Genomic DNA, 25,471 nt, shown 5'->3' on the forward strand with positions numbered 1-25,471 from the left:
AATTTTAGGTGAAATATGTATCAAATAAATTTCCAGGTATTTGTTTCATTACCATCATTTAACACCCCAAAATATGGACTTATTGGAGAGCTATATTCTCTGTGCCATTTAAAGCCAACTAGAACTATTTATATAATCTCAGAATAGCAAAATTTCCTTCATCTCATTTTTCTAATTATATATTTGTTACTTATTAATAATTATTTTAATTTCAAAGAACTTGATTTATCTTTTAACTTTATCGAGGAATAGTTAACAAATATAATTATATACAAAACTGAATGATTACAAGAGAAGTTGACTTGCTTTTAATCTTTTCCAAACAATGTCTTGAATTTCCCTTTTGTTTGCAGTAAGTAAAGACATTTCAAAAAGCTGTTAAGCTATGATGATCTTAACCATTATATATAGCTATATTGCAAAATAAGAACCACAGAGCTTAAGAAAAATTAGGAAGTAAAATTATTTTCATCTTTTTCTGCATCCTTTGTCTCCCACCCCTGCACACCTTAGACACCCATGACCCACATCTAAATCTGTTTACCTGAAAGCATCAGTAAAATGGTAATTCTTAAAGTGTGATCATAATCAAAAGTTTTTGTGCTTCAAAAGGAAAGTGATTTCAAATCCATAAAAAGAGTGAGATTTAGGAAAATGAGCAAATAAGACAGGTTTTAAGGTGAGGTAAAGGGAATGGAGTTTTTTCTACAGGTTCTAAAATTATATCATGTATATTGCCACCTCCCTGGCAAAAAAATAAAAAAAATAAGGCCTGCTCATAACTTACCTATTCCACACACTACTGTTCTCCCAGAACTCGTAAATCGAGTAGTGAGATTCATTTGAAAGCTTCTGTATAGAAATACTGAAATGGAAAAGGAAAGGTGTAATTAGCCACAGGAAATTAAATACAAGAAATAAACTAATATTTCTAATCACCTCTAATCTTATCCATTTGTATAAGAAACAACTATGGTTCCTGCATGAAAATTGAAGTTTTGTCAATAATTGATTAACATGTCTGTTTGTTTAATATACGTTTTTAGTTTTCTGGTTTGGCATCATGAATACTGTCTCAGTATATTTCAGAAATCACAAATATAACTTTGTAAAATTTCCTTCATATATCTATTCAAAAAGATTTTGTGAGTTCTGTTTTGCCAGGGTTCAGAAGAATGTGAGTGCATGCCACCTTCCTTGCCCTCAGCTGTTGCTCTTTGGATCAGTCCAATCAGCCTCCAAAGCTCTTGCCCTTACCTCTATCTCTGGATTGACAGTTTTTGTTTGGGGTCCTGCTGTAAGCTAAGTCACCTGGACCACACTGCTACACAACTAACTCCAACTTTGCCAGTGCCCAGTGTTGGTCCTCCTCCTTTCTCTTTTACACACTCACACCTCTCAACTTTCTCGCTGTCCAGATCAAGTTTGAGTCCATATTCTGGCCATAATTGTAGTTTTTTTTGTAATTGCTTTTCCAATTTAGGGAAGACAAATTTGTTCCTTCCAACCTTCTGGACTAGCCTGAGAGTGGCTAATAGCCTATATAATATGTTTTGGAGTAGTGAAGAGAGAGGAGGTGGGTGAAAAGACAAGTTGAGGTGAAGACTGGATTTAATCCGGTAGCAATGAGGAGACACAAAAGGGTTTAAAGCAGGGAGAGTCTCATTGTTGAAGCTGGGTTTTAAAAGATCCTTCTGATGGCCGTGTGAGGTAACCTATGGAGAACAGTTCAAAGCAGGAAGAAAAGTTAGAGAGGTAGTGAAACTAGCTTAGGTGAGAGATGATGAAGATCCAAATTAAGGTAGAAAGAAAGGGAGAGGGGATAGATTCATAAATTTAAGGGAGAGTAGGATACAAATATAAAGATTCCTTTAAAAAATTAATTCCACAAGTCCAGCTTGTTCAGCCTAACGTTTCACAGTATATTCAGATTATAAATCAAAATCAGAGGTTAGAAAAACAATAAGGATTTAAAAAAACAAATCAGATGGGGTGCTTTTTTTTTTTTTTTTTTTTTTTTTGTGGTACGCGGGCCTCTCACTGTTTTGGCCTCTCCCGTTGCGGAGCACAGACTCCGGACGCTCACGCTCAGCGGCCATGGCTCACGGGCCCAGCCACTCTGCGGCATGTGGGATCTTCCCGGACCGGGGCACGAACCCGTGTCCCCTGCATTGGCAGGCGGACTCTCAACCACTGCACCACCAGGGAAGCCCGGTGTGGTGCTTTTTTAAATGGAAGTATAGTTGATTTACATTATATTTCAGGTATACAGCATAATGATTCAGTAGTTTTGCAGATTATACTCCATTAAATGTTATTACAAGTTAATGGTTATAATTCCCTGTGGTATACAATACATCCTTGTTGCTTATCTATTTTATACATAGTAGTTTGTATAAACTACTCTTTTTTAAATTTTTTAAAATAATTTTTATTGGCGTATAGTTGATTTACAATGTTGTGTTAGTTTTGGGTTTACAGCAAAGTGAATCAGTTATACATAGACATATATCCACTCTTATGATTCTTTTCCCATATAGGTCATTTCAGAGTATTGAGTAGACTTCCCTGTGCTACACAGTAGATCCTTATTATCTATTTTATATATAGTAGTGTGTATATCTCAATCCCAATAAATTGAGAGATTGGGAAAAATTGGGAGAATAGAATATTGATTTAAGAGCAAACATACGGTAAAATAGCCAAGCTCAGTGTAAATTTAGGATTTACCTAAGTGTGGCCAGCAGATGGTGGTAACTACACAGAAATTGTAATACTTATTTGGCTTGTAGTTTGGTGTTTTTCACAGAGCTATTGATCAAGCTTGCTTCAGTTAAGATATGATGTAGCAAGTATTGTTCTTAGTTCAATTTCAGATTTTCTCGGGAAAGGTTTATAACATAATCAAAGGAATTGAACAGAAAGTGAAACTGGAGATTTTCTAACCCCAGGAGTTTATAGATGGGCTTTTGGGGGGGTTCCTTGAAATCCCAGAAATGAGCTGAAAATTATTGTGCATATCTACTTTTTCCTGGGAAGAGAATCCATAGTTCTCATCATAGTCTAAAAGGATCTGTAATCCCCAAATGTAATCTGACAATGTAATGGTCAAATTTCAATCCATGACTATGAACTGCCTCCTACAAACTAATTCATTTGTATTACTTATTACATATAAAAATCACTTATCCTGCTATCTGAACCTGCCATTTTCCAGACTAGCCACAAGAAATTCACGAAATTTTAGCCTGATGCTCAAGTTTTGAAGGACTGAAGAAGATAACACAGTGTGATAAGGTAGTGGTTTGAAGTATAGCCACACAGGCTTACCTTCATCCACCATGTATTAGAGCTTTGTCACCTTGGGCCCATTACTTAACCTGTTTCCTCACCTGTTAAATGGTGGTAATAGTAGTACTGAGTACTAAATAAAGCATTATATGTAGAATGTTTTGCCCAGTGATTGGTATATTGTATGTGTGTATATGTGTGTGTGTGTGTGTGTTAGCTGTTAGCTCAATAGTGAAAAACAAAGTAGCACTTTACTTAGGTGAGTGAAAGCTAAGCCTTAATGGTATCAAAGTTGAGAAACATGACAGAATTAAAAGGAACAGAAAAGAAACTGAGGGAAAAAGACAAATCTTTGAAAACAATGAGGAGCAGCAAGCCAATAATAATGATGATAACAATTATTACATTATTATACATACTAATAACAATGGCGATGGTTGCTAACATGTATTGCTCTGTTCCAGGCCCTGGTTTAAGCATTTCCCATGGATTAAGTCATTTTACCTTCACAGTCACTCTGGGAATCATATGGTAGATACTGTCTGTTGCCTCCCCAACTGTTATTCCCCTCTGTCTAACCGAACCCTGCCATTGTTCATTTTGCAATATATCCAATGTACCAATCAGTGCTGGGCTGAGACAGTCATCACAATCTCCTTTCTGCTAAATATTTGTTTTCTAACCTCCCCTGTAACCAGGAATAGCCATGTGACTTGAGTTGGGCCGATGAGATGCCAAGGGAAGTCTGCTGAGAAGCAAGGACTTCTGGGAAACTTTCTGTCCTTAGGTTCAGACATGAGAGGATGGCTTGTTGGTGTTGCTCCTTTCTCCTTCTTCCTGACTGTAGGCCATCTGGTCAAGAGCCAGATGGAAGAGTTGAAAGACCAGTTCAGATTGTGTCTCAAAGGACTATGGGTGAAAATGCTAATCAAAATTGTTCTACAGACTGGGTGCTTTCAATTAAGGGCAAAACTGACCAATACACAGCAATGACATTTAAGGACATTGATATTTGAGACTGTACAATACAGATAACAATACATATGCAGTGATGACACTGAGACAGCAAGAAAAGGTTAATGATAAAATTTTTAGAAACTTCAGTCAGCAATATTTCTGTTAAAAGGGCTTAGGGCTTGAATGATTAGCTTTCAATTATTTGCAAACTTAAAATTACATGATGTAACTCTGAGCTTTTGTTTTGTGACTGTACTAACTTAAACACCCTCAGTCTTCCTCCTCAATGTATTCATACTTCCTGTGGCACTTAAAAACTCACTGGCTAAAGCAAGAGTTCTTTGGCTAAGCTGTCTCTGGATAAGGTCACTTAGAGCTTCAGCCCTGAGCTCCAGGACACTTTGAACATTCCAGGAGCTGGAAAATGTCAGTGAAATGGGGAAAAATGATGTAGCTCAGGAACGGTTGGGGTTAAACATCTTACCTAAGGTAGCTTGGCTCATCAGGAACAGGACACACTTCATCTTGGCTTCCTCTGTTCCCCAGGTGGCCTACCTTAACTCACAGAGCCTAATCACTGGAGTAAGGGGCACACAGGAGGGATAGTTCCTACAATTCTCCACCACACTACAGCCACCCATTTATTTTGTCTATATAAAAATGCTGATAAATTAATTGTTCAATGTGCCACAGGGTACCATGAGTTCTTAAGGATGTTTCTTTGGCCATAGTACAACTCCCAGGGTTGATTCTTACAATGCAGTTCCACATTCATCTTCCCTACATCCTTGACATGGAGTTCAGAATACATACAAATTCTAGAATTTGGTAGCTGAGAGTGACTTCACAAATCATTTTATTCTACTTAACAGCTGTGAAATTAAGGCCAAGAACATGGCTTTAATTGTTCGTGAATGAGTATCCTATTTTCCCAACTGGTTTCCTAGATCCTTGGAAGCAGAAACTATTCTCAACTTTCCGAAGTCATGCATGGTTTTGAGAATACACTGTGTGCATCATATATATTCAGTTGGTACCTCCCCGTGCCAAACACAGGGATTAAATAAGCCTTCATGATTACAAAATATGCAAAAAGAGTAATCAAAAAATGTGTGTGTGTGTGTGTGTGTGTGTGTGTGTGTGTGTGTGTTATACATGGGTCACACAATTGCTCTGCTTGGGTTTTTCAGTAATTTTTTTTTTAACATCTTCGTTGGAGTAAAATTGCTTTACAATGTTGTGTTAGTTGCTGCTATATAACAAAGTGAATCAGCTATATGTATACATAATACCCCCATATCCCCTCCCTCTTGCATCTCCCTCCCACCCTCCCTATCCCATCCCTCTGGTGGTCACAAGCACCGAGCTGATCTCCCTGTGCTATGAGGCTGCATCCCACTAGCTATCTATTTTACATTTGGTAGTGTATATATGTCAATGCTACTCTCTCACTTCATCGCAACTTCCCCTTCCCCTTCCCTGTGTCAAGTCTATTCTCTACATCTGCATCTTTATTCCTGTCCTGCCCCTACGTTCTTCAGAACCTTTTTTTTTTTTTTTAGATTCCATATATATGTGTTAGCATACGGTATTTGTTTTTCTCTTTCCCAAACCCACAAAGTTAATACAACCCATGTTTAATTCCAGAGCCAGACTTCTTAGCTGCAGAAGTATTCTGCCAGAGTGTGAATAAAATATAACTAGTAATTACTGGGAGGAACACCAAAGAGACATAAAGTATGTGTTTCTATGTGCACATACATGCATGCATACATGTGCTAAAAAGCTTTCCCAATGTTCTAAGAGTATTGTGAAATACAATTTAAACAAGCTCCTAAGGTAGGGGTGGATTTGGTTGTGGCAGTTTTCCAGGAGCAGGTGAGTTTGATCTTTGGCATAAGGTAGAGCATGGTCTGGCAGAGACCTGAAGCTGGGTGCACACTTCTGGGAAGGAGAGTGGCCAGATCGAAGGCACAGCGGTAAGACAATAGATTATGCTGGAAAGGCAATATGCAGCTGGGCACTGTTGAGGCATAGTGTTCAGGTGAGGGAGAACAAATGGTAGCAGTGCTATGGATCTCTGGGGTCTGTTGGTAGTATAATTGTAGGGTCAGGATAAACTTCTGGCATTTGATAAGCTACTCATTAGATAGTTATTGCAGGTTTCTGAATAAGAGAATTCTATGATAATTGTTTCCGGGAAATTATAATTGTAGTAGTTGTTTCTCGGACTACTTGGAGTAGAGAAACTGAAGATGAGGTATAGGTAGTATATTTTAGTAGCCTGAGATAACAGAAGCCTGAGCTGGAGTGGCCATGGAAATAACTTTTTTTTTTTTTTTTAAATGACAAAGTCCTGCCATCAAGACTTCAGAGATGGTGCAATTTCATAATGAATGGCTGAAATGGTGGTTATTAGGCCATAGGGCGCACTCTCAAGGTAGCAATCAGAGCTAGATGCACTAGAGTTGAGGCCTCATATACCAGAGATGATTTAAATCAGAGTGTGAGTCTGCCTGGATGCAAAAGGAGGAATTTCAGTCTATTTGACTTCCCTTGGTGCTCCTAATGCTCAAATCCACACAGAGTCCAAGGATAAAAGAGAAAACAGCCTGTTTAACTCTGCAAAATGTATCACCCCGAGGGCTAGAATGACCAGCATAACTTTAGATGAAGATTCTCAAATACCAGTCCTCCAGACCCCACCTTCATCTAAGACACATGCACAGGAGCACTTACCGCAAGCAACCACTTTGGGAGGAAGCGCTCTCCACATAGTGTTTCAGAGCGAGTTGGAATTCTTCCAAGTCCTCTACTCTCACAGACATCTGACGCTGCACAAGCATGATGTGCTGCAGAGGAAGGGGCAAGTGTTACTTTGTTGACTATCATGGAGCCTCCCTAAACCAACCACCTACTGCTCATCCCATCCCTCCTCACAAAACAAACAATTTTTCATCTAAAAATGACTAAAAAGCCCATGACTAGTCCAAGTAATAACACTGTATAAAAGCTGTAGTATAGGCAGGATATTTTCTTGCCTCTAGTAACAGGCACTAAAAAAGGTGTCCTTCATGATGACATATTTCCCTTTTAAAAGCAGTGGTTCTCCATCAGAATCACTGGGGAGGTTTTAAAATTACATTTATATCAGAATCTCTGGAGTGAGGTTCACGCACTGGTATTCATAAAAACCCCTCCAAATGACTTTAATGTGCAGCCAGGGTTGGAATCACTGACCTAAAGTCACTTACCAAATTTTAAAGAGAAGTTTTATTGTACACAGTGCACAGCTTCAGCTTCTCCTTGGCTATTTTGTGATATTAGACATATTATGAATTTCATTACAAACAACCAAATTTCAAAAAATATGTGTTCACTGACGCATTTCCAAAGCTACATAAACCATCACAGGGTTCTCAAACAATTAACCACCTATAATAGGCCCCACTCAAATCTCATGGCATTAGATGAAGCCTGTGTTTAATGGATCATGCTGGGTTGGATGACAACTGATTCTTGTAACAAATCCTATTACCCTTATAGCACCTGTAGTTTGAATACTTTCCTAAAGCTATGCTTATGGGCTTCTCATGGTATTTTGATCTCAAGATTAGTCCTTTCCTCATCAATTGTTGGTAGTGAATCATAAAAGTGCAAAAAAAACAAGGATTGGAGGTGAATTATAAAAGTGCAAAGCAACAACAATAATGTGAGAAAGATTTAGAATATGAGGAAACTAACTTGCATGATCTTACCCAGCTATGTAGAAGTAGAGCTAGAATTAAGCCCCTGGTTTGCTATCTCCAATTCCAATGAGCTTCTCTCTTAATGTTAACAGCTACCATTGGATGAACACTAATTATATTGTAGGTATTATGTTAGGCACGTTTTATATTGAACAAATGTTCCTACTTTGTGTTCCTACAGGGAATTAGTAAATGCTGGATTCTAGTATACAGTGATGGATTAAGATAGAATTCTTGTCTTCATAGGTTTTAGCAAAGAAATAAACAAGTCTTGAACACTGTGTCTAAGAAGTAATTTTAGGTATGGCCCATGAAACTTATTGTATGTAAATTGATCAGAATTCTACTAAAATTTTGACCAACTGTATTGCCAAATAAATTTTGATCCTTGTGTTAAAATCCTTTGACTATTTAAGGCTTAAAATAATATTTGGGCCCCCAAACTCATATGAGCTGGAAGCACGCTGTGAATACTGCATAACCCCCAAGAAAGGTAATGTTCCACAATAGGCTGACTCAGGTGTGGTCATGGATGGTAATGGACCAAGAAGAAACTCTTAAAGAAGAACAGAAAACAGGGTTCCTCTCAGAATGGAGATCTGGTGTCTAATAGTGGAACTTCCTTCATTAAAATACCTTCCCAGCATGAACTCATCGTTGCAACTAACCTGTGAATGTTGTGTATTTCCTATTCATCTGTTTTCTGAGCGGCAGTTTTATGGCATTTATCCTGGCCTAGTTTTATCATTGTATATTTTATCTGTGTGTGTGCAGGGGTTGGGCATTTCAGACCTTAAATGGCTACATCCTGACCTTACAGATAAGACTAAACATCATCCAGGGATCCTGGATTTGAGCTAGAAGCAGTAACTGGAGGAGACTTTGGGCGGTCTCCCTTGTGAAGGTAATGTGTTCTATAAATGTGAAAAGAAAGATGCAAATGAACATCTGATGACCAGAAGGTAGACTATGGCACAGACTCCAAACTGTTCATCAAAATCCATTTCTTTCTTCTTTCTAGATATAGAGTTAGACTTACAAATTCCATTATCCCTTGCAGTTAGGTGTAGCCAACTGATGAGTTCTCACCAACAGAATATGAGCAGAAGTGCTGTGTACTACTTTTGAGCCAAGACTTTCAGGAAAGATGTGAGCCTCCTCCACCTTCTCTTTTTCTTTTCTGCTAGTAAGATGAAGACCTGCCTTAGGACTGGCAGGCCCATAGGTGAGAGAAGTCTGTGTCCCTGAATCATTGTGTGGACTATTTACTAGGAAAACTTTTATTGCATTGGAATCATCCTACATCTTGGGTCTATTTGTTTTCATAACCTAGTCACCTAAATGAGTTCAGTAATTTTAATTGAGCTTTATCTTATTTCCCTTCAGGATCAGGAATCAAAGTCAATAACTATCTCCTAAGGTTGTATAATGAACAATCAGCCTCCTATCTGACTCTCCCAGGGCCTAGGTTTTTGTTTGTTTGTTTGTTTTTGTTTTCTGTAACATCTTTATTGGAGTATAATTGCTTTACAGTGGTGTGTTAGTTTCTGCTTTATAACAAAGTGAATCAGTTATACATATGTTCCCATATCTCTTCCCTCTTACGTCTCCCTCCCTCCCACCCTCCCTATCCCACCCCTCTAGGTGGTCACAGAGCACCGAGCTGATCTCCATGTGCTATGTGGCTGCTTCCCACTAGCTATCTATTTTACGTTTGGTAGTGTATATATGTCCATGCCACTCTCTCACTTTGTGCTGAAGATAATCTCTACCAAAATAATTATGGATACATCCTTTTGACAAAAATCTACAGGTCAGGTATTTGATGAACAGTGACTCACATGATTCTTATGGGCTTTCCTGATGAAATATTATAAATATATCCACCTATTCCATCACAATTCTTTTAGTCTGAAGGCAATTGTTATGTGATCTAGTGAGGCAGGTTGTAAATATGACCAGAGTCCTTCACTGCTCCCTGAACCCATGCCCTTTGAAATGTGACTTTTTACTTCTCCATCTAGACATGGATTCTATTTCCCCTTTTCTTGGATCTGGGCTGGACTTCTAACTTGCTTTGGCCAACAGAACATGGCAGAAGTGACGCTGTGGTGGTTTCAAATTTAGGCCCCAAGAGACCTTGTGAGTTTCCACTCTTTTGCTTGGATCCCTGACATTGCCATGTAAATGAGCCCTGCTAGAGCAGGGGTCAGCAAACTTTTTTTTTTTTTTTTTTTTTTTTTTTGCGGTACGTGGGCCTCTCACTGTTGTGGCCTCTCCCGTTGCGGAGCACAGGCTCCGGATGCGCAGGCTCAGCGGCTCCGCGGCATGTGGGATCCTTCCGGAACGGGGCACGAACCCGTGTCCCCTGCATCGGCAGGCGGACTCTCAACCACTGTGCCACCAGGGAAGCCCCAAGCAAACATTTTATGTAAAGGGCCAGATAGTAAAGGTTTTAGCCTTTGAAGGCCATATGGTTCCTGTCACAACTACTCAACTCCCCTGTTTTATTGTGAAAGCAAACATAGGCAATAAATAAACAAATGGGTATGGCTCTATTCCAGTGAAACCTTATATATAAAGACAGGCAGTGAGCTGTAGTTTTGCCAACCCCTATGCTGGAGGATTAAAACCACATAGAACAAAGCTGAGTCAGTGGATTCATCCTAGCTGAGGACCTAGACATATGAGAAAGCCCAGCTAAGATCAGTAAAGCTGGCATGCAGCTGATTACAGACGCCAAAAGGGAGCCAGCTGAGACCACCAAGATGATCTCGCCCTAAATTGCCTACATGCAGAACTGTGGTTTAAGCCATTCACTTTTGGGTGGTTTGCTATATAGCAATAGCTAAATGGTTCATTTACTTATATATACATGGATGTGAATATGATTTGGAAAAATTAAATTTACTTTGCAATCCAAACAAGGCACTTCTTTCCCCACTTTTCCTCAGATATGTACACAAAGAAATAAACTTATAAAGGGGCCCAGATAATCTGCCTGCATTTTATGACTACTGTGACAAGTGGAGCTTTTTGAATCTTGGGTAATTTAAGGTAGACTTTCTGAGGTCCAAAGAAAATCCTTATATTTTTCTATGCTGGCTAGGTTAAGATGTGGTATATGGAGTATGGGAGAAGTAGGGAAGGGGTCCTAATATCTTCATGATATTTCTATATGTCTCTTGTTTAAAATATACAGCCTTTAATCCTTACTGAAATCTGAGATCCTATAATGTAAATGGCCAGCCCAGAACTTTCTTTCACGGTAGAAAATAGTGCTACATTTTTGTTTCTCTGCTTTAGAAGGGGTTAGTGTTGCTTTTATGACTTACCTTAGAGGGATTTTGTTACAATGGAATTAGGGTGGAATATTAGGGATTTCTTGGGCTGAGAAGTGCTAATTATGAAAGGTTAATCCAGGTTTACTGAATAGTATTTGCCAGTGACGTTACATTACAGTTGAGTGTACCTCTGATTTCTTGGATCTTTTTATTTCAAGAAATATCAGCTTTTTAAATAACTGGAGACAAAGAAATGTTTTAAACACAACCAATTTGTTTTATGTTATTCTGTCTCTATTTACTACATTTACAACTGTGTTCCAAGCATTCTTCAGAAACATCAGAGCCTTCCTTGTGTGTTCTTGTTGGAGTCTCTTAACAGCTACTGCAAAGCAAGACTATGTTTTGAAAGTCTCAGACATATTAGTTGGCAATAGTCCACAAAACACATTAAAGTGCATGGCAGAATTAATTTACTCACAAAATATTATTCATAGGTTTAATGAGGATACAGAAGGAAAAAAAAGATATTAGATTTGTAAACTCCTATTGTATGAAAAGGGATTCTAGTGTATATATACAAAAATAATGTGCTCAAGAAAAGTTAACAGTTTTTGAAAAGCATCAGAAAGTGATAAAACTTTGTTTAAAATTATATTGACTTTTTTGTTAACATCTTTACTGGAGTATAATTGCTTCACAATGTTGTGTTAGTTTCTGCTGTATAAAAGAGCGAATCAGCTATACATAACCTTATATCCCCATAACACTTCCCTCTTGCGTCTCACTCCTACCATCCCTATCCCACCTCTCTAGGTGGTCACAAAGCAATGTGCTGATCTCCCTATGCAATGCAGCTACTTCCCTCTAGCTATCTATTTTACATTTGGTAGTGTATATATGTCAATGCTACTCTCTCACTTCGTTCCAGCTTCCCATTCCCCTTCACCATGTCCTCAAGTCCACCCTCTATGTCTACATCTTTATTCAAGTCCTGCCCCTGGGTTCATCAGAACTTTTTTTTTTTTTTCAGATTCCATATATATGTGTTAGCATATTTTTTTTCTCTTTCTGACTTACTTCACTCTGTATGACAGACTCTAGGTCCGTCCACCTCAGTACTAATAACTCAATTTCGTTTCTTTTTATGGCTGAGTAATATGCCATTGTATATATGTGCCACATCTGTCAATGAACACTTAGGTTGCTTCCATGTCCTGGTTATTGCAAATAGTCCTGCAGTGAACATTCTGATACATGACTCTCTTTGAATTATGGTTTTCTCAGGGTATATGCCCAGTAGTGGGATTGCTGGGTCATATGGTAGTTCTACTTTTAGTTTTTGAAGGAACCTCCATACTGTATTCCATAGTGGCTGTATCAATTTACATTACCCCACCAACAGTGAGAGAGGGTTCCCTTTTCTCCACACCCTCTGCAGAATTTATTGTTTGTAGATGTTTTATGATGGCCATTCTGACCAGTGTTGGGTGATACTTCACTGTGGTGTTTTGTTTTTTTTTTTTTTTTTTGCAGTACGTGGGCCTCTCACTGTTATGGCCTCTCCCGTTGCGGTGCACAGGCTCCGGACGCGCAGGCTTAGCGGCCATGGCTCACGGGCCTAGCCACTCCACGGAATGTGGGATCTTCCCAGACCGGGGCATGAACCCGTGTCCCCTGCTTCGGCAGGCGAACTCAACCACTGCACCACCAGGGAAGACCCCTCACTGTAGTTTTGATTTGGATTCCCTAATGATTAGTGATGTTGAGCATCCTTTCATTTGTTTGTTGGCAATCAGTATGTCTTCTTTGGAGAAATGTCTATTTAGGTCTTCTGCCCATTTTTGAATTGGATTATTTGTTTTTTTGATACTGAGCTGCAGGAACTGATTGTATATTTGGAGATTAATCCTTTGTCAGTTTTTTCATTTGCAAATATCTTCTCCCATTCTGAGGGTTGTCTTTTCATCTTGTTTATGGTTTCCTTTGCTGGGCTTTTAAGTTTCATTAGGTCCCATTTGCTTATTTTTGTTTTTATTTCCATTTCTCTAGGAGGTGGGTCAAAAAGGATGTTGCTGTGATTTATGTCACAGAGTGTTCTGCTGATGTTCTCCTCTAAGAGTTTTATAGTGTCTGGTCTTACATTTAGGTCTTTAATCCATTTTGAGTTTATTTTTGTGTCTGGTGTTAGGAAGTGTTCTAATTGTATTCTTTAACATGTAGCTCTCCAGTTTTCCCAGCGCCACTTATTGAAGAGGCTATCTTTCTCCATTGTATATTCTTGCCTCCTTTATCAAAGATAAGGTGACCATATGTGCATGAGTTTATCTTTGGACTTTCTATCATGTTCCATTGATCTATATTTCTGTTTTTGTGCCACTACCATACTGTCTTGATTACTGGAGATTTGCAGTATAGTCTGAAGTCAGGGAGCCTGATTCCTCCAGCTCTGTTTCTTTTTCTCAAGATTGCTTTGGGTACTTGGGGTCTTTTGTGTTTCCATACAAATTGTGAAATTTTTTTTCTAGTTCTTTGAAAAATGCCATTGGTATTTTGATAGGGATTGCACTGAATCTGTAGACTGCTTTGGGTAGTATAGTCACTTTCACAATGTTGATTCTTCCAATCCAAGAACATGGTATATCTCTCCATCTGTTTGTATCATCTTTAATTTCTTTCATCAGTGTCTATAAACTGTAAGTTTTCTGCATACAGGTCTTCTGCCTCCTCAGGTAGGTTTATTCCTAGGTATTTTGTTCTTTTTGTTGCAATGGTAAATGGGAGTCTTTCCTTAATTTCTCTTTCAGATTTTTCATCATTAGTGTATAGGAAAGCAAGAGATTTCTGTGCATTAATTTTGTATCCTGCTACTTTACCAAATTCATTGTTTAGCTCTAGTAGCTTTCTGCTAGCATCTTTGGGATTCTCTATGTATAGTATCATGTCATCTGCAGTAACAGTTTTACTTCTTCTTTTCCAATTTGGATTCCTTTTATTTCTTTTTGTCTCTGATTGCTGTGACTAAAACTTCCAAAACTATGTTGCATAATAGCTATGAGAGTGGGCTACCTTGGCTTGTTCCTGATCTTAGTGGAAATGGTTTCAGTTTTTCACCATTGAGAATGATGTTGGCTGTGGGTTTGTCATATATGGCCTTCATTATGTTAAGTTCCCTCTATGCCCACTTTATGGAGGGTTTTTATCATAAATCAGTGTTGAATTTGTTGATAGTTTTTCTGCATTTATTGAGATTATCATATTGTTTTTATTCTTAAATTTGTTAATATGGTGTATCACATTGATAGATTTGTGTATATTGAAGAATCCCTGCATTCCTGGGATAAACCCCACTTGATCAGGGTGTATGATCTTTTAGTGTGCTGTTGGATTCTGTTTACTAGTATTTTGTTGAGGATTTTTGCATCTATGTTCATCAGTGATATTGACCTGTAGTTTGTCTTGTATGATATCTTTGTCTGGTTTTGGTATCAGGGTGATGGTGGCCTCATAGAATGAGTTTGGGAGTGTTCCTCCCTTTGCTATATTTTGGAAGAGTTTGTGAAGGATCAGTGTTAGCTCTTCTCTAAATGTTTGATAGAATTCGCCTGTGAAGCCATCTGGTCCTGGGCTTTTGTTTGTTGGAAGATTTTTTAATCACAGTTTCAATTTCAGTGCTTGTGATTGGTCTGTTTATATTTTCTAATTCTTCCTGGTTCAGTCACGGAAGGTTGTGCTTTTCTAAGAATTTGTCTATTTCTTCCAGGTTGTCCATTTTATTGCCATATAGTCGCCTGTAGTAATCTCTCATGATCCTTTGTATTTCTGCAGTGTCAGTTGTTACTTCTCCTTTTTCATTTCTAATTCTGTTAATTTTATTCTTCTCTCTTTTTTTTCTTAATGAGCCTGGCTAATGGTTTATCAATTTAGTTTTTCTTCTCAAAGAACAAGATTTTAGTTTTATTGATCTTTGCTATTGTTTTCTTCATTTCTTTTTCATTTATTTCTGATCTGATTTTATGATTACTTTCCTTCTGATAACTTTGGGGTTTTTTTTGTGTGTGTGTGTGCTTCTTTCTCTAATTGCTTTAGGTGTAAGGTTATGTTTTTTATTTGAGATTTTTCTTGTTTCTTGAGGTAGGATTGTATTGCTATAAACTTCCCTCTTGTTGCATCCAATAGGTTTTGGGTCATTGTGTTTCCATTGTGATTTGTTTCTAGATGTTTTTTGATTTCCTTTCTGATTTCTTCAGAGATCTCTTGGTTATTTAGTAGCATATTGTTTAACCTCCATGTTTTCATACTTTTTACAGTTTTTTTTCCCTATAATTGATATCTAGTCTCATAGCGTTGTGGTCAGAAAAGGTACTTGATACGATTTCAGTTTTCTTAAATTTACCAAGGCTTGATTTGTGACCCAAGATATGATCTGTCCTAAAGAATGATCCATGAGCTACTGAGAAAAAAGTGTATTATGTTGTTTTTGGATGGAATGTCCTATAAATATCAATTAACTCCATCGTTTTTAATGTTTCATTTAAAGCTTGTGTTTCCTTATTTATTTTCATTTTGGATGGTCTTTGCATTGGTGAAAGTGGGGTGTTAAAGTCTCCTACTATGATTGTGTTACTGTCGATTTCCCCTTTTATGGCTGTTAGCATTAGCCTTATGTATTGAGGCGCTCCTATGTTGGGTGCATAAATATTTACAATTATTGTATCTTCTGCTTGGAATGATCCCTTGATATTATGAAGTGTCCTTTGTCTCCTGTAATGGTCTTTATTTTAAAGTCTGTTTTGTCTGATATGAGAATTGCTACTCCAGATTTCTTTTGATTTCCATTGCATGGAATACCTTTTTCCATCTCCTCACTTTCAGTTTGTATGAACCACTAGGTTTGAAGTGGGTCTCTTGTAGACAGCATATATATAGGTCTTGTTTTTGTATCCATTCAGCCAGTCTATGTCTTTCGGCTGGAGCATTTAATCCATTTACATTTAAGGTAATTATCTATATGTATGTTCCTATTACCAATTTCTTAATTGTTTTGGGTTTGTTTCTGTAGGTCTTTTCCTTCTCTTGTGTTTCCTGTCTAGAGAAGTTCCTTTAGCATTTGTTGAAAAGCTGGTTTGGTGGTGCTGAATTCTCTTAACTTTTGCTTGTCTGTAAAGGTTTTAATTTCTCTGTTGAATGTGAATGACATCCTTGCTGTTACAGTAATCTTGGTTGTAGATTTTTCCCTTTCATCATTTTAAATATGTCCTTCCACCCTCTTCTGGCTTGCAGAGTTTTTGCTGAAAGATCAGCCGTTAACCTTATGGGGATTCCCTTTTATGTTATTTGTTGCTTTTCCCTTGCTGCTTTTACATTTTTTCTTTGAATTTAATTTTTGATAGTTTAATTAAGATGTGTCTTGGCATGTTTCTCCATGAATTTATCCCATAGGGGACTCTCTGCGTTTCCTGGAATTGATTGACTATTTCATCTCCCATGTTAGGGAAGTTGTTAACTATAATTTATTCAAATATTTTCTCAGTCCCTTTCTTTTTCTCTTCTTCTCTGGGAACCCTATAATTTGAATATTGGTGCATTTAATGTTGTCCCAGACGTCTCTGAGACTGTCCGCAATTCTTTTCATTCTTTTTCCTATATTCTGCTCTGCAGTATTTATTTCCACTATTTTATCCTCCAGGTCATTATCTGTTCTTCTGCCTATTTATTCTGCTATTGATTCCTTCTAGAGAATTTTAAATTTCATTTACTTTGTTGTTCATCATTGTTTGTTTGCTCTTTAGTTCTTCTAGGCCTTGTTAAAAGTTTCTTGTATTTTCTCCATTCTATTTCCAAGATTTTGGATCTTCTTCTCTATACTTACTCTGAATTCTTTTTCAGGTAGACTGACTATTTCCTCCTCATTTATTTGGTCTGGTGGGTTTTTACCTTGCTTCTTCATCTGATGCATATTTCTCTGTCTTCCCATTTTGTTTAACTTACTGTGTTTGGGGGTCTCCTTTTCAAAGCCTGCAGGTTTGTAGTTCCAGCTGTTTTTGGTGTCTGACCCAGTGGGAAAGGTTGATTCAGTGGTTTGTGTAGAGTTCCTGGTGGAGGGCACTGGTGCCTGTGTTCTGGTGGGTGGGGCTGGATCTTGTCTTTCTGGTGGAAGGACCATGTCTGCTGTTGTGTTTTGGGTGTCTGTGAACTTAGTACGATTTTAGGATACCTCTCTGTGAATGGGTGGGGTTGTTTTCCTATCTTGCTAGTTGTTTGGCATTAGGAGTCCAGTACTGGGGCTTGCTGGTGGTTGGGTGGAGCTGGGGCTTAGTGTTGAGATGGAGATCTCTGGGAGAGCTCTCACTGATTGATATCACATGGGGCCAGGAGGTCTCTGGTGGTCCCATGTCCTGAACTCAACTCTCCCCGCTCAGAAACTCAGGCCTGAAATCAGGCCAGATCATCAGGACACTGTTAGCCACACAGCTCAGAAGAAAACGCAGGAAAAATAGAGAGAGAAAAAAATTAAGATAACAAAACAAATAAGGTTATTAAAATAACAAAATTTAAAAGTAGTAATAATAGAGAGAGCTTCAAGATGGCGGAAGAGTAAGACACAGAGATTACCTTCCTCCCCACAGATACAACAGAAATACATCTACATGTGGAACAACTCCTACAGAACACCTACTGAACGCTGGCAGAAAACCTCAGACCTCCTAAAAGCCAAGAAACTGCCCACGTACCTGGGTAGGGCAAAAGAAAAAAAAAAGACAACAGAAGAGGGAGGGGACCTGCACCAGTGGGAGGGAGCTGTGAAGGAGGAAAGTTTTCCACCCACTAGAAAGCCCTTTCGTGGGTGGAGACTGTGGGTGGCAGAGCGGGGAAACTTCAGAGCCATGGTGGAAAGTGAAGCAACAGGGGTGTGGAGGGCAGAGTGGAGAGATTCCCACTCAGAGGATCGGTGCAGACCTGCACTCACCAGCATGAGAGGCTTGTCTGCTCACCCACCGGGACGGTTGGGGACTGGGAGCTGAGGCTTGGGATTCGGTCGGATCCCAGGGAGAGGCCTGGTGTTGGCTGGGTGAACACAGCCTGAAGGGTGCTAGTGCGCCACAGCTAGCTGGGAGGGAGTCTGGGAAAAAGTCTAGAGGTACCGAAGAAGCAAGAGACGTTTTCTTGCCTCTTTATTTCCTGGTGCACGAGGAAAGGGGATTAAGAAAGATGCTTAAATGAGCTCCAGAGACGGGCACAAGCCGCGGCTATCACCACGGACACCAGAGATGGGCATGAGATGCTAAGCCTGCTGCTGCAGCCACCAAGAAGCCTGTGTGGAAGCACAGGTCACTATCCACACCTCCCCTCCTGGGAGCCTGTGCAGCCTGCCACTGCCAGGGTCCCATGATCCAGGGACAACTTCCCTGGTAGTATGCACGGTGCGCCTCAGGCTGGTGCAATGTCATGCTGGTTTCTGCCACTGCAGCTTGCCCTGCATCCGTACCCCTCCCTCCCCCACGGCCTGAGCAGGCCAGAGGCCCCGAATCAGCTGCTACTTTAACCCTGTACTGTCTGAGTGAAGAACAGACGCCCTCAGGTGACCTACATGCAGAGGCGGGTCCAAATCCAAAGCTGAACCCCAGGAGCTGTGCGAACACAGAAAAGAAAGGGAAATCTCTCCCAGCAGCCTCAGGAGCAGTGGATTAAATCTCCACAAGGAACTGGATGTACCCTGCATCTGTGGAATACCTGAATAGACAATGAATCATCCCAAATTGAGGAGGTGGACCTTGGGAGCAATGATATATATATATTTTTCCCTTTTTCTCTTTTTGTGAGTGTGTATGTGTATGCTTCTGTGTGTGATTTTGTCTGTATAGCTTTGTTTTTACCATTTGTCCTAGGGTTCTGTCTGTCCCTTTTTTTTTAATTAAATTTTTTTTGTCTTAATAATTATTTTTTATTTTAATAGTTTTATATTTTTTTATCTTGTTCTTTCTTCTTCCTTCCTTCCTTCCTTCCTTTCTTTTTCTTTCTTCCTTCCTTTCTTCCTTCCTTCCTTCCTTCCTTCCTTCCTTCCTTCCTTCCTTCCTTCCTTCCTTCCTTTCTCTCTCTCTCTCTCTCTCCCTCTCTCTTTCTTTCTTCCTTCCTTTCTTTCTTTCTTTCTTTCTTTCTTTCTTTCTTTCTTTCTTTCTTTCTTTCTTTCTTTCTTTCTCTCTTTCTTTCTTTCTTTCTTTCTTTCTTTCTTTCTTTCCTCACTTTTATTCTGAGCCATGTGGAGAAAAGGCTCTTGGTGCTCCAGCCAGGCATCAGGGCTGTGCCACTGAGGTGGGAGAGCCAAGTTCAGGACACTGCTCCACAAGAGACCTCCCAGCTCCACGTAATATCAAACAGTGAAAATCTCCCAGAAGAGATCTCCATCTCAGTGCCAAGACCCAGCTCCACTCAATGACCAGCAAGCTACAGTGCTGGACAACATAGACCAAACAACTAGCAAGACAGGAACAAAACCACATCCATTTGCACAGAGGCTGCCTAAAATCATAATAAGGCCACAGACACCCCAAAACACACCACCAGGTATGAACCTGCCCACCAGAAAGACAAGATCCAGCCTCATCCGCCAGAACACAGGCACTAGTCCCCTCCACCAGGAAGCCTACACAACCCACTGAAACAACCTTAGCCACTGGGGACAGACAACAAAAACAATGGGAACTATGAACCTGCAACCTGCAAAAAGGAGACCCCAAACACAGTAAGTTAAGCAAAATTAGAAGACAGAGAAACACACAGCACATGAAGGAGTAAGGCAACAACCCATCAGACCTAACAAATGAAGAGGAAATAGGCAGTCTACCTGAAACAGAATTCAGAATAATGATAGTAAATAAGATCCAAAATCTTGGAAATAGAATGGAGAAAATACAAGAAACATTTACCAAGGACCTAGAAGAACTAAAGACCAAAAAAAAACAATGATGAACAACACAATAAATGAAATTAAAAATTCTCTAGAAGGGATCAATAGCAGAATAACTGCGGCAGAAGAACGGATAAGTGACATGGAAGAAAAAATAGTGGAAATAACTACTGCAAAGCAGAATAAAGAAAAAAACAAGGAAAAGAATTGAGGACAGTCTCGGAGACCTGTGGGACAACATTAAATGCCCCAACATTCGAATTATTGGGGTCCCAGAAGAAGAAGAGAAAAAGAAAGGGACTGAGAAAATATTTGAAGAGATTATAGTTGAAAACTTCCCTAATATGGGAAAAGAAATAGTTAACCAAGTCCAGGAAGCACAGAGAGTCCCATACAGGATAAATCCAAGGAGAAACATGCCAAGACACATATTAATCAAACTATCAAAAGTTAAATACAAAGGAAAAATATTAAAAGCAGCAATGGAAAAAACAACAAATAACACATAAGGGAATCCCCATAAGGTTAACAGCTGATCTTTCAGAAGAAACTCTGCAAGCCAGAAGGGAGTGACAGGATATATTTAAAGTGGAAAGAGAAAAATCTACAACCAAGATTACTGTACCAGCAAGGATCTCATTCAGATTTGATGAAGAACTTAAAACCTTTACAGGCAGGGGCTTCCGTGGTGGTGCAGTGGTTGAGAGTCTGCCTGCCGATACAGGGGACATGGGTTCGTGTCCCGGTCTGGGAGGGTCCCACATGCCGCGGAGTGGCTGGGCCCGTGGGCCATGGCTGCTGGGCCTGCACTACCAGAGCCTGTGTTCTGCAGTGGGAGAGGCCACAGAAGTGAGAGGCTCGCATACCGCAAAAAGAAAAACAAAACAAAACAAAAAACCTTTACAGACAAGCAAAAGCTAAGAGAATTCAGTGCCACCAAATCAGCTTTAGAACAAATGCTAAAGGAACTTCTCTACGCAGGAAACACAAGAAAAGGAAAAGACCTACAATAATAAACCCAAAACAATTAAGAAAATGGTAATAGGAACATACATATCGATAATTTTCTTAAATTTAAATGGATTAAATGCTCCAACCAAAAGACATAGATAGGCTGAATGGACACTAAAACAAGACCCATATATATGCTGTCAACAGGAGACCCACTTCAGACCTAGGGACACAAACAGACTGAAAGTGAGGGCATGGAAAAAGATATTCCGTACAAATGGAAATCAAAAGAAAACTGGAGTAGCAATGCTCATATCAGACAAAATACACATTAAAACAAAGACCATTACAAGAGACAAAGAAGGACACTACATAATGATCAAGGGAACAATCCAAGAAGAAGATATAACAATTGTAACTAGTTATGCAGCCAACATAGGAGCACCTCAATACATAAGGCAAATACTAACAGCCATAAAAAGGGAAATTGACAGCAACACAATCATAGTAGGGGACTTTAACACCCCACTTTCACCAATGGGCATATCATCCAAAATGAAAATAAGTAAGGAAACACAAGCTTTAAATGACACATTAAACAAAATGGACCTAATTGATATTTATAGGACATTCCATCCAAAAAAAAAAACCCAGAATACACATTCTTCTCAAGTGCTCATGGAACATACTCCAGGATAGATCATATCTTGGGTCACAAATCAAGCATTGGTAAATTTAAGAAAATTGAAATCATATCAAGTATCTTTTCTGACCACAATGCTATGAGACTAGATATCAACTACAGGAAAAAAACTGTAAGAAATACAAACACATGGAGGCTGAATAACACACTACTTGATAACCAAGAGATCACTGAAGAAATCAAAGGGGAAATCAAAAAGTACCTAGAAACAAATGACAATGAAAACATAATGACCCAAAACCTATGGGATGCAGCAAAAGCAGTTCTAAGAGGGAAGTTTATAGCAATACAATCCTACCTTAAGAAACAGGAAACATCTCGAATAAACAACCTAACCTTGCACCTAAAACAATTAGAGAAAGAAGAACAAAAAAAACCCAAAGTTAAGAGAAGGAAATAAATCATAAAGACCAGATAAGAAATAAATGAAAAATAAATGAAGGAAATGATAGCAAAGATCAATAAAACTAAAAGCTGGTTCTTTGAGAACATAAACAAAATTGATAAACCATTAGCCAGACTTATCAAGAAAAAAAGGGAGAAGACTCAAATCAATAGAATTAAAAATGAAAAAGGAGAAGTAACAACTGACACTGCAGAAATACAAAGGATGATGAGAGATTACTACAAGCAACTGTATGCCAATAAAATCGACAACCTGGAATAAATGGACAAATTCTTAGAAATGCACAACCAGTCGAGACTGAACCAGGAAGAACTAGAAAATATGAACAGACCAGTCACAAGCAGTGAAATTGAAACTGTGATTAATAATTCTCCAAGCAACAAAAGCCCAGGACCAGATGGCTTCACAGGCGAATACTATCAAACATTTACAGAAGAGCTAACATCTATCCTTTTCAAAATCTTGCAAAATATTGCAGAGGGAGGAACACTCCCAAATTCATTCTACGAGGCCACCATCACCCTGATACCAAAACTAGACAAAGATGTCACAAGGAAAGAAAACTACATGTCAATATCACTGATGAACCTAGATGCAAAAATCCTCAACAAAATACTAGCAAACAGAATCCAACAGCACATTAAAAGGAACATACACTATGATCAAGTGTGGTTTATCCCAGGAATGCAAGGATTCTTCAATATATGCAAATCAATCAATGTGGTACACCATATTAACAAATTGAAGGGGAAAAAACGTATGATCATTTCAATACATGCAGAGAAAGCATTCGACAAAATTCAACACCGATTTATGATAAAAACCCTGCAGAAAGTAGGCATAGAGGGAACTTTCCACAACATAATAAAGGCCATACATGACAAACCCACAGCCAACATCGTCCTCAATGGTAAAAAATTGAAACCATTTCCACTAAGATCAGGAACAAGACAAGGTTGCCCACTCTCACCACTTTTATTCAACATAGTTTTGGAAGTTTTAGCCATATCAATTAGAGAAGAATAAGAAATAAAAGGAATCCAAATTGGAAATGAAGAGTTAAAGCTGTCACTGTTTGCAGATGATAGTATACACTGAGAATCCTAAACATGCTGCCAGAAAACTATTAGAGCTAATCAATGAATTTGTAAAGTAGCAGGATACAAAATTAATGCACAGAAATCTCTTGAATTGCTATACGCTAATGAAGAAAAATCTGAATGTGAAGTTAAGAAAACACTCCCATTTACCATTGCAACAAAAAGAATAATATATCTAGGAATAAACCTACCTAAGGAGACAAAAGACCTGTATGCAGAAAATTATAAGACACTGATGAAAGAAATTAAAGATGATACAAATAGATGGAGAGATATACCATGTTCTTGGATTGGAAATATCAACATTGTGAAAATGACTCTACTACCCAAAGCAATCTACAGTTTCATTGCAATCCCTATCAAAATACTACTGGCATTTTTCACAGAACTGGAAGAAAAAATTTCTCAATTTGTATGGAAACACAAAAGACCCCGAATAGCTAAAGCAATCTTGAGAAAGAAAAACGGAGCTTGAGGAATCAGGCTTCCTGACTTCAGACTATACTACAAAGCTACAGTAATCAAGACAGTATGGTACTGGCACAAAAACAGAAATATAGATTAATGGAACAGGATCGATAGCCCAGAGATAAACACACACACAAAATTCACCTTATCTTTGACAAAGGAGGCAAGAATATACAATGGAGAAAAGACAGCCTCTTCAATAAGTGTTGCTGGGAAAACTGGACAGGTACATGTAAAAGAATGAAGTTAGAACAGTCCCTAATACCATACACAAAAATAAACTCAAAATGGATTAAAGATCTAAATGTAAGGCCAGATACCATCAAACTCTTAGAGGAAAACACAGGCAGAATACTCTATGACATAAATCACAGCAAGATTCCTTTTGACCCACCTCCTAGAGAAATGGAAATTAAAACAAAAATAAACAAATGGGACCCAATGAACTTAAAAGCTTTTGCACAGCAAAGGAAACCATAAACAAGACAAAAAGACAACACTCAGAATCGGAGAAAATATTTGCAAGACATGGAAGCAACCGAAGTGTCCATCAATAGTTGAAGGGATAAAGAAGACATGACACATATATACAGTGGAATATTGCTCAGCCATAAAAAGGAACAAAACTGAGTCCTTTGCAGTGAGATGGATGGACCTTGAGACTGTCATACAGAGTGAAGTAAGAGAGAAATAAATGCCATATGCTAACACATATATATGGAACTTAAAAAGAAGAAAAAAAGGTGATGAAGAACCTTGGGGCAAGATGGGAATAAAGATGCAGACCTACTAGAGAATGGACTTGAGGATACGGGGAGGCAGAAGGGTAAGCTGGGACAAAGTGGGAGAGTGGCATGGACATATATACACTACCAGACGTAAAATAGATAGCTAGTGGGAAGCAGCCACATAGCACATGGAGATCAGCTCGGCACTTTGTGACCACCTAGAGGTGTGGGACAGGGAGGGTGGGAGGGAGGGAGATGCAAGAGGGAAGAGATATGGGGACATATGTATATGTATAACTGATTCACTTTGTTATAAAGCAGAAATTAACACACCATTGTAAAGCAATTATACTCCAATAAAAATGTAAAAAAAAAGTAATAATAATAAAAAAGGAGGGCAATCAAACAAATAAAGAAATCCACCAATGATAACAAGTGCTAAAAACTATGCTAAGATAAACATAAAAATCAGAAACACATCTTTCATAGACAGCAAACCCCAAGTCCACAGTTGTTCCCAAAGTCCATGGCCTCAATTTTGGAATGATTCATTGTCTATTCATGTATTCCACAGATGCAGGGTACATCAAGTTGTTTGTGGGGATTTAATCTGCGGCTCCTGAGGCTTCATGGAGAAATTTCCCTTTCTCTTCTTTGTTCGCACAGCTCCTGGGGTTCAGCTTTGGTTTTGGCCCCACCTTTGCATGTAGGTTGCCCTCAGACATCTCTTCCCACCCAGACAGGATGGGGTTAAAGCAGCAGCTGATTAGGGGGCTGTGGCTCACTCAGGCCGGCGGGGGAGGGAAGTGTACTGTAGTTATAATTGGAATGTGGGGTGAGCCTGTGGCGGCAGAGGCCAGTGTGACGTTGCAACAACTTGAGGCATGCTGTGTGTTCTCCCGGGGATGTTGTCCCTGGATCATGGG

General features: G+C 38.9%; 1 protein-coding gene across 1 annotated transcript in view; it reads right to left on the reverse strand.

Moving 5' to 3' along the window:
- NECAB1 (N-terminal EF-hand calcium binding protein 1) overlaps positions 1 to 25,471 on the reverse strand; it is a gene marked incomplete at both ends in the record, with an annotated part of 274,029 nt that overhangs the window by 4,389 nt on the left and 244,169 nt on the right. The window contains 2 exons of the mRNA XM_082674826.1: positions 788 to 865; positions 6,988 to 7,100. Coding sequence (XP_082530952.1) covers positions 788 to 865; positions 6,988 to 7,100 — 191 coding nt within the window. The remainder of the gene's footprint in view (positions 1 to 787; positions 866 to 6,987; positions 7,101 to 25,471) is intronic.

The sequence above is a fragment of the Grampus griseus genome (assembly GCF_964374135.1).
Source record: "Grampus griseus genome assembly, chromosome: 17".
In the NCBI taxonomy this organism is placed as follows: Eukaryota; Metazoa; Chordata; class Mammalia; order Artiodactyla; family Delphinidae; genus Grampus; species Grampus griseus.